The sequence below is a fragment of the Cicer arietinum genome, chromosome 4 (genome assembly GCF_000331145.2).
Source record: "Cicer arietinum cultivar CDC Frontier isolate Library 1 chromosome 4, Cicar.CDCFrontier_v2.0, whole genome shotgun sequence".
Taxonomy (NCBI): domain Eukaryota; kingdom Viridiplantae; phylum Streptophyta; class Magnoliopsida; order Fabales; family Fabaceae; genus Cicer; species Cicer arietinum.
The window spans coordinates 55,420,434-55,431,010 of record NC_021163.2 but is presented as its reverse complement, the minus strand read 5'-3'; the positions used below and the strand labels follow the sequence as shown (position 1 = coordinate 55,431,010).

Sequence of the window (10,577 nt, the reverse complement as noted above, 5' to 3'; positions counted from 1 at the left end):
ACACAACAAAAACCATATAAAAATTGTGCTAGATATGATAATAAGTTCATCAATTAAAAATATAAAAAAAAAAACACTAATAAATGTTGATTATAATTTTAGAACACCTTTTAAATATTATAAGAATAGAAAATATGACATGTAAATGTTACCAACCTTTCTCTAGCACACCTTTTGAATAATATAAAGAATAGAAAATATAACAATACACATTTTAACTGAAAGTGAAAGGTAAGTAAAATATCACAGATGATAATTACTACAATATTATGTATCGAATTCTAATATTACCTATATAAATGACTCAACATTATCTTTAGCTCATACATTATCTTTAATTAGTTCATTTTTTTATGAGTAGAAATTAAATTTGGCATCTAAAATTTATAAGATTCACATGCCCTGCACATCAACTCTGCACTATTTATTTCAAGAGTAATCTGATTTAGTAATATAAAGATAAATATAAAAAATTGACTAAGTTATAGATTCGATATTTGTTAACGTCATTATTGTAAATGTTGGGTCATCACAGAAGAATCTAACTATCATCTATGTTTAACCAAAAGCAACCATAGAAATGAGTGAGACACCATATTTAAATCAAAAAATTTAAAACAATGCGTTTATAGATCTTTTCACTTATAAATTATTCAACTATTATAATTTTCTAAGTAATATAAAACTTCAAAAAAAAATTCGGAAATATAATTTGTCTTTTTCTTGCTGAAAATGATATAACATTCACCGACTAACTTTAAAATAATTATAATAAAAATTAAACGTATAAAAAAATAAAAATAAAAAACTTTGTACACAAATTAAATCAATTTTCCTAATGTAGCAAAATATAAGAGATATATCTTGTGGCAATTATTGTCACCGACTCAATATCAAGATTATCCTCATTCGTGGCATTTGCACATCCTTTCACTTCACCACTCAAAATATCTTTTTCTTATGATCGAATCAATCTTTATTCAAAAGTCAGATATATAAAAAAGAATAATTAGAAAAATAAATAAAAATTATTTAAAAATAATATATCAAAAAATCCACAAAATAAAGTTTCACATATATTTTCTAATAAGTACCAAAATATTAAAATTTACAAAAATCATGTTTAACATTTAAATTTTCCTGAATATGTACCAAACAAAAAACATGAAAAAAGATATAGAACATACAGGGCGAGTACTATGACTGAGGGAAACATTGATGAAAACAGCAGCTGCAGTTGATAATAACAATCCACTCCCAATTTCACGCATTGCTGTTTTTCATTTTGGAAAATATATAAATAAAGTTTAATTAAGAATAAATAATTTGGATACTAAAATTTTCCTTTAGATAAAGTTTAATTAATGAAAATTAATTTCAAGCATTTATGTAAAAAATACCTTGGAAAGTCTCCCATGGGTAAATAACACCATCTTTATTCAAATCAAAGAAACCAGCATGTTTCTGAAGAACATTTTCGTGATCTAGAATGGGTTTCTTCACCTCAATAGCACCAACAAATCCTACATAAAAGTTAAATTTTAAAAAAATTAACAAAAAATATAAAACTATTGAAAATAACACAAAAATAATTTTATAGCATAATAATACCTTCCTTTTGATTTTTGATATCTAATGAGGTAGGAGAAGAAGATGACATATTGGTATATAAAAAGCTTAAGCAAAAAATAAAATGAATTTGGGAATAAGAGCTTTTTGTTAGGGTTACTTTTTAGTTTAGTTGTGTTTGTGTATAAATAGGCTATAGACTATAGTTGTAGAAAAGCGTGACGTGTAGGCTATTGTTTTCTTGTTAATTGGAATACGGCAACGTTGCGTTTCATCTTATCGTCCTATTTTTGGGAATTCTTACAACTTATATTATTTGAAAAACTTTGCCATTTTTGGTATTATATGGTAAATTTTTTTATTATATCATTTTTTTAATATCATATTTTAAAATTAATATTGTATTCTATGAAAATTTAATTTCTCTAAGAATTACATTTTTATATGCGATATCTTAAATGGAAACAAAATTTCGTGCAACTCGCAATTCTATCGTATAACTTCTTGAAGAAAAGAAAAAAGAATAATTTAATACATTAATTTAAAAGTAAAATATTTAAAAAAATCCAAAAGAACACTTAATTGGAAAAATCCATTATATGGTTGAATTATTGAAGAAAGATGTTTTTTTCTGCTGAAAGCAACAACGGTTGGATGCACATGTGGGTACGTATAAAATGCACCCCATGAAAATTGACGGTGGACTACTTTTTCTATGTTTGTTGAGAAATTTAATCATTCCTTTCATCTCACGAGTCAATGTTATTTTAGTAAAAAAAGTATATTAAAATAAATATTATTTACAAATTTTAATTAAATAATTATTATATACATAATTTTTAATTTTATTTTATTTTAAAAAAATAATAAATTTCACTATAATTAACTCACACAACTGTGAGGTTTTTTGAATCTGAGATAAGAAGTCCAATCTAAAAATATAGGCATTTGACAATTGAATTAAGAGTTAAAGACACTTCTCTTTTTCTTTTAATTATTGTATTTTTTAATACGTGTATAAATTTTTTAAACCATACTCGTTTTGAGATAAAATGAGTATTTTGTTAGGGATGTTATTGGTTTTGAGTGTTATAAAAATAGAAAACGTTTTGAGTGTTATTGGTTTTGAGTGTTATAAAAATAGAAAACGTTTTTTGAGTGTTAGGAAAACGGAGAATGTTAATAAACATTATCTGTATTTAGTTTCTGTAATTCAAGTTAGTTTGATTGTATATAATCAACTAACTAACCATTTGTTTAGTTAGTTAGTTAGAAATAATGTAATAAAAGTTATCTATAAATAACATATTCGTCTCTTAATAAAACAACGCATTATATCACCTTTTTCTATTTCTTGCACTTGAATTAGAATAACATGAACGCTAACAAATGGTATCAAGAGTTTGGTTTAGTTGCGAAAAATCAAATCAGAGTGATAAACATGAGTGAAGTATAAGGATTAAACACGAGTGAAGTGAAGATGAGTTCAAGTGCAAACAATGGAAATTGCAGAACTAGTTGAATGCATCTCAAGAAGATCTAAAGAAAGCAAATAAACAAACTCTTCAGGCTGAGAAGAAGAAGGCAAAAACTATTGATGAGTTGAAAGAAGCACAAATAGTGGTTGATGAAGCAAATGAGAAACTCAGGGAAGCATTGGTGGCTCAAAAGTTGGCTAAGGAGGAATCAGAGATTGAAAAGTTCCGAGTTGTTGAATTGGAATAGGTTGGAATTGAAGTTGTGAAGAAGAAGGAAGAAGAATGGCAGAAAGAGCTTGAAAATGTGAAGAACCAGCATGCCTTGGACATGGCTGCTATTTCCTCCACCGCGGAGGAGCTTCAACGAGTTAAACAAGAACTCGACATGGCTTGTGATGCCAAGAAGCAGGCATTGAATCATGCTGATGATGCAACTAAAGTTGTTGAGGTTCATGCCGAAAAAACAAAAGTTTATGCAGCTAAATTGACGCAAAGAAAAAAACGGATGCTAGTGATAGTAAGCTTATATTGAAGTTGAAAATAGAGATATAAGCTCTCAAGAAAGAACGTGACAAGGGAAAAGGTTATGATGAGAAGTTGTAAAAAGAAAGAAACTCATATTGAACAACTTAATGTAGAACTTGAAACCTCAAGAATGGTAGAATTCTATGCGCATAGTCTTCTAGATGAGTGAAATAAAAAGGCTATGGAAAGCTTAGTTTCTGCATTACATGAAGTATCTACATAATCAAGAGAAGTTAGAGAAGCCGAATATATTAAGAAGGTGGAGGAGTTGTCTAAGTTGTTGGAAGAAGCTACAATGAGAAACCACACTGCACAGGAAATGGTGATCTTTCAGACAGTGAGAAGGAATATGATTTGCTTCCTAAAGTAGTTGAATATTATGAAGAGAATGGTCATGGATATGAAGGAGAGGATGTTCCAAAGGTGGAGTTTTTCATGAATCAGGAGGGACGCAAACATAGCTTACAAGAAGAAAGTATCATCGCAAATGACAAAGTCGAGAAAATAGAATCTCCGAAACCTGTGAATGTGAATGGAAAACCAAAGGAAGAAGATAAGAGCAAAGAAAAATGATGATCCAGAATAGCATAAGAACTTAAGATGGAGAGGCTGCAAAAGATGTCACTGATTCAAGATCAACTTGAATTAAGGGACAGTGTTGGAAACCAAAAATGTTATTGATTTTGAGTTTTAGAAAAATAGAGAACGTTAAACGTTCTCCGTATTCAATTTGTGTAATTCAAGGTAGTTTGATTGTATGTAATCAACTAATTAACTAACCACTTGTTTAGTTAGTTAGTTAAATAGAAGTTAGTTAGAAATCATGTGATAAAAGCTATATATAAGTAGCATATTCATCTCTTAATAAAACAACACATTCTATCATCTTTTCCTATTTTTCTTGTACTTGAATTAGAATAGCGTGAACGCTAACAGATAAGAGGTTCCAAATAGAGTACCCATAAAGTTATGGGAGTTGTAAGAGCATCTCCAACAGTAGCTAAATAAGTTCGTTCGCAGTTCGTAGTTACCTAAAATTCAGTCTTTGGCGAGTTCACTGTTGGAGTTGTGCCAAACTGTCATCACGGTTCTCTTACGAAGGAATGATACTTTCATAATTTAATAATAATAAAATTTTAACCATTACCTTTTATTTATTAATTTATTAATAATAATAAATTTATGACCGTCAGTGAGACCTATTTAATGAATCCACGTTGAGTTCACAGTTGGAGTAAAAAATGAATGAGTTGTTTCAAGATGATGTGGTACAGTGGACCCTATTTAATGAAACGATGTTGAGTTCACTGTTGGAGATGCTCTAAGCTAGCTGCCCTCTTAAACACATATGACAAACTATATTTGCTTGTTTTTTGGATTAATCGAACACAATGGTCAGTGTATATTATTACTTAATTTTTTTTTAAAAAAAATTTAATGATTATAAATGTCGTCTTTTAAATATTAATTATCATTTTTTATTTTTATGATCAAGATATTGACTTAAATGATATTAGTTTCGATAAAAATAAGAAAATAAATATGTATTTTGTATTTATTCGACGTCAATCAAATCATTTTCTTATCTACAAAGACATATATGATCATGAACTATTATTGCTTTTGTAAAGTATCGTCGATTATCGTTAAACTTTCAGTGAAATTTTAAATGTTAGTTAACAATAGAACACTTATGAAGGTGACTCAGTATAGAACTCACATATAATTTGGCATGATGAAATAAATTTTCTACATTAAGATATGACAATTAACAATATGAACCCATAAAAAACACGAGAATGAGAGAAAAAGGGAACAACAAAAGGAGGATAGAGTTTTAATAGAATGTAAAGCCATAACAATACAAATTAATATAAATACTAAAAATACAAAGAACTAAACCGAAAAGAAATCATAAATAAACATACAAACAAAACACAAAAGATTTTTAAAAAGTTTTCATTTCGATTGATCCTTGCGAATAGTCATGAATGAGGGATCATGCAATTACCTCTTGCAGCGCATAACCTTTGTAGACGAGCGTTGGCGAGAATCACAAATGTTGGTTGAATGAAAATGTCTCTACGTAGACCACACGAATAGACTTCGAATAAGAGCAATGTTCATTTCAATGTTAGTTAATGAACAAAGTTGATGAGGGGAAAACATTTGTCATAAGGTTTGGTACGACGAGGGTTTCTGTGTGATCAGATATCATATCTTACAATTTTGCATGAGAGTTCTATTTATAGAGCTACTTATACAAACCTAGCGCACCATAGGTTACGGTGTTCCACATTTCATTAATTCTTATTGGTGTGATAAGAGGGTACCATTGAATCAAATAAGTCTCATTTATTTTTAACCTCTCATTAATATGTTATTCCGTGTGTAACACCTTAGGTTCTCATAATGTTGGTAATATTGTTAAAATCACATATTTAATATTATAAATAGTGAACAATATCTAGCAACACATCATTGCTACTTAAGTGAAAAAATGTCTTGTGATTTAACATAATCTTTATGTAATAATGACCTTGTGTATAATTATATTTTTATCCTTATATCTATATTGAACGCAAGACATAGTATGTGTCACCCTTGTATAGTTCAGTATTATATTCTTTGATTCATGAGTATACTTAGTAATAACAAATAAGATCAATATCTCATATTGACTTATTTTAGCATGACTATGCATTTTATAATCATACTCTATAAATAAGCCCACATATATTACTCATATTATGTAGGAAAGACAAATCTTATCAAGGTCACTCGTGTTCCTCTACATGATTCGTTGAGCATCTGATCAACCGACTTTATAATTGGCTTGTTACAGTCAACATTTGACAGCACTGAAACACTCAACTCCTTATATAAGAACCATAATGGTTTTAGGTTAGAGGGTGACATACACTACTATCACTATGAGAATAACTTATGACACTTACATAACACACTATTTATTATTCTCATAGTGGGGCAATTCAATATGCATTTACCTTGACATGTATCTATGTTATGATTTGATATCTTGTATCAATAACTTGTAAGATAGAGTTATTAGTCCCCACACATAATAGTCTCGACCGCATTATTATTGCCCTTCATAACAATACTCGACAAAGAAAATCTAAGAGTAAAGCTCTACAGTGTCTCACAATCAAATCATCTACTCGATGTTTTATTAAATTGTCTCAAGGACATTATTACGTTGAAACAAACATAACAACTAAAATGCTTTATATATATATATATATAATATCACCTCAATCTCATGATGAATTAATAGGTTTAGTTGAACATTTTTCAGCCAAGAAACTAAAAATATTCGACGTAATGCATTTTCATGAGCAAATAAGAAATCTATAAGAGGAAAAACAGGAAAGTAATGATATTATGCTGAAGGTGTTGACGTGTGAGGTGACAATCAATATCAGTATGAGAGACAAAGATATAAATTATGATTGCTTTGTTTGTTATGTACTTGTTGATTGTGCTAGTAACATATACTTTACAATTTGATTCCCATTTTGTGGTGGTATTTGATTCTTAGCCCTTAATGTATTTTTGTCTTGTATTTTTCTAGCATTTATTTTAGATTTTGGCAAAGAAGAGCCCATAATTGAAGATAGTGTTCCCTTTTATGCCCCTGATACAATTTACAAAGGAGACATTAGTGTTGCATTATAAGGAGCAAATATTGTTTACATATCCACAGTGTCTTTTGAAGTCTTTTAGTTAGGTCTTTTGAAAAATGCATTTCTGTATTTGGTCTTATGTGCATCACGCGGTATCCTATGGATCCATAAACACTTTGTACTCTGATATATGGATCCATAAACACTTTGTACTTAGGTTTTACCAATGGGACGTTGGGACATCTCATAATTCATTCTTCTTAATCCTCGTTTGTGCCTCTCCATGTTTTTCACGCCTACAAATAAACATGATCATAGCAAGTCAAATATTGAAAAAATAAGGTTCAAATCTATCTTATTTCCAACAACATTAAAGAGAGACATTATACAAAGCAACTAGTAAGAACATATGAAAAACAAGACTAAAGTCTATGTACACCAATGAATTCACACCAAAAGTAGCACAAATATAAGATAAATTAAGTATTCATCACAAGTCAATAGTGAAAGTGGAAGCGACAATATCTAAAACTTTTAGTTCATCTAAAACTTGAAGTCCTCATGTATACGATATGTCCTAATCATTCACCCAAATTGCAGTTCCTATAAATAACAATGAGTAGAAGAAAACAAAATTGAGTAGCCTGAATCACACTTCTGACTAACAAAAACAAAACTCAAAATGAGAGTTGGAATATAGTAAACCTAAAAATGGAGATGTTAGATGTACAAACACGTCTAATGTATGTTCATGCCATCAACTTTCATGAGTTACATAAATTAAATAGAATGTAAAGACACAAAATATTTAATATTAGATAATGTGTAAGGAGATGTTTCAAAGTTAAGAATCCATATACCTGAAACGTGATAGTATATCTGATGAGTTAAAGGAAATCAAACCTTCAATTGAAGGAGACAAACATGGCATATGATTGTATGACGAAAAATTTCTAAAATTAATTAGTTCGCTGCATACTAGTAAATTGAAAAGAATTATATTTTTCAACCATCATTGCTACTATTATAAGTATTCGAGATACAAGCTATTGAGACAACTATATGCTCACAAATTGCATGAGACTTAACACACAAAAGTTAACCTCCATGAGCCAAATTCCTAACATCATTATATAGACTAGGAGAAAAGGATAAATTGTAGGTTGAACATATTAGCAGCTATAATTGTGATGCTTCCATAATTGACATAAACATGAATCGAATAAAAGGGAAATACAAATATGTGTGCTCCCCAACTAAGATGAATCAATGGAATTCAAAGTTAGTATTCCAAAATTTGAATACAAATGATGTAATTTTATCAAATGTATTGCAACATCAAACTTGAGACAAAAAGGAATAGTGCACCAAATAGAAGATTTTTTTTTTCTTTGTTCATTATGACATGCAAAAAGTGATGGAGAGATGTAAAGAGGCAGTGTTTGACATAACATGAAGCATAGAAAAGAAGAGAAAAGAGGAAGAACAAAAGGAGGTCATGATTTCAATAAAATGCAAAATCTTAATAATACAAAATAATAAAAAGGTATAAATACTAAAGTTTTGCATGTCATAATATGTACTATCTAACAAAAATATGAATAATATTTTTAAAATGTGTTTAAACAAATTAGCATCCAACAAATCAAATATTTAATTTTTAGGAAAATAAATAAAACATGCAATTAAATCAGAGTAAATTATCTATATTCTGTAAGATACATTCAATCAACTCTTGTTTTAAAATGATTATAAATACAAGTCTTTGAAGGACACGAGTAGAAATTACACAAAGAAGCATGCTCCTAATTAACACAATGTGAATCATATTTATTTATTTATTCTTCTTTTGTGAGTGTTCTTTTTCCATATGTTCAAACAAGCTCCCATCATAAACAGCACGAATGGTTTCTTTATGAAGTAAACCATCCTTATCTTTGCAAAGAACATATAAGATCTTCCATTCTGTGTAGCTAGCAAGCCTGAGGATCAAATTCCATTTATTATAATATATAATAGAATTAGCATTCATAAAAATATATAAGTACAAAATAAATTGTGTCTCTAATTTATGTCACTATAGAATGTTTTTAGATGGAGAAATTTTTTGAGATAAAAAAACTTTAGAGGGGAATTCAAATTCTTCAATGCAAATTCCGTTATCAGGATAATAAATTTAGAGAATTTTTAAAATGAATGAATTTTTTAAAAGGAATTTGTCTAAGTTAAATTTAAAGTGTATTTAGATAAGGTAATTGAAAATTATAAGCAAATTAGAATTCTAAACGATTCAAATACTTCAATTGAATTTATTTTATTTCTAATATTGTTTTGAGAAAAAATGTAGTACTATGATTGTGTAAACCAATTTTATCTCATAATTTTAACTTAAATTTATTAAAAACCATAAAATCAATGGCTTGAGTTCTATTTGAATTACAATTTAGACCCAATTGAAACATTTGAATCACAATTCTTTTGTGTAAATTTCATTATCTGAAATCATAGTTCTAAGTTTTAAAAATTATAGGTTAACCTATTTTGCAAATTGATCCCTCAATTTTGTTGAAATTTCAAAATTGACCTAAACTTCTTATATTCTCATTTGGGATAACTGTTCATTATATATCTGTACTTGTATCCCAAAACTTTTAAATTTATAAGAATAGTCTAACAAAATTTTAGAATGAAGAATTTTATATCTGTCTAAACAATAAAATTATAAAAATAGATAACTCAATTAAAGCATTTGAATTGTTTGGAATTTTAATTTAATATTATAGAATTGAAGCATTATAAAATTATGGAATTCTATTTTTTCTAAAATTTCTAATAACCTCGTTTAAACACACTTCAAAAGAATATTTCATATTTCTCATTTAAATTTTTTATCACTAATTTAATATTTTTCTTGTATATGGAAGAACTTACCATCCTTTGTAATCCTTAGGCTCTCTATTTGCTTTTAACATCCCCATCAATTCATCAGACGTTAAAGCATTTGGGTGTTTTTTGGCATGCTTTTTGAAAATCTCTTCAAATTTTGAAGGAACAAACCTAAAATTCATAAGCTAATTATGTAAGTAATATATCATGTATGCATTGACACCATATTCTAAAATTATTATGTACTCAAACAATTATCCAACATTCACAATTATAAGACTTTGTCAAAAGAAAATACTAATAAAAATCATTATTTTCCTTCAAGAATAAATAAAAAAAATTATATTCAAATTATGGTATGTACTAATAATACTTTTTACCTTCCTTCGCTATCATAGACACCAGAGTCACTTCCATGTTTTGCTTTTTGAATGTTTTTAACTTCTATTATTAGAAAAATAAAAGGAAACTT

At 28.2% G+C, this 10,577-nt stretch overlaps 2 protein-coding genes across 2 annotated transcripts in view; both read right to left on the bottom strand.

Annotated features, from left to right (window-relative positions):
• Positions 1–1,769, bottom strand: part of LOC101490284 (probable peroxygenase 5) — a 3,410-nt gene extending 1,641 nt beyond the window's left edge. Inside the window, exons 1-3 of the mRNA XM_012715132.3 lie at positions 1,612–1,769; positions 1,401–1,523; positions 1,181–1,273 (exon numbers count right to left, since the gene is read on the bottom strand). Coding sequence (XP_012570586.1) covers positions 1,181–1,273; positions 1,401–1,523; positions 1,612–1,660 — 265 coding nt within the window. The 5' untranslated portion in view covers positions 1,661–1,769. The remainder of the gene's footprint in view (positions 1–1,180; positions 1,274–1,400; positions 1,524–1,611) is intronic.
• A 7,130-nt stretch (positions 1,770–8,899) lies between these two features.
• Positions 8,900–10,577, bottom strand: part of LOC101489951 (probable peroxygenase 4) — an 8,664-nt gene continuing 6,986 nt past the window's right edge. Inside the window, exons 4-6 of the mRNA XM_027333603.2 lie at positions 10,486–10,574; positions 10,151–10,276; positions 8,900–9,201 (exon numbers count right to left, since the gene is read on the bottom strand). Coding sequence (XP_027189404.1) covers positions 9,054–9,201; positions 10,151–10,276; positions 10,486–10,574 — 363 coding nt within the window. The 3' untranslated portion in view covers positions 8,900–9,053. The remainder of the gene's footprint in view (positions 9,202–10,150; positions 10,277–10,485; positions 10,575–10,577) is intronic.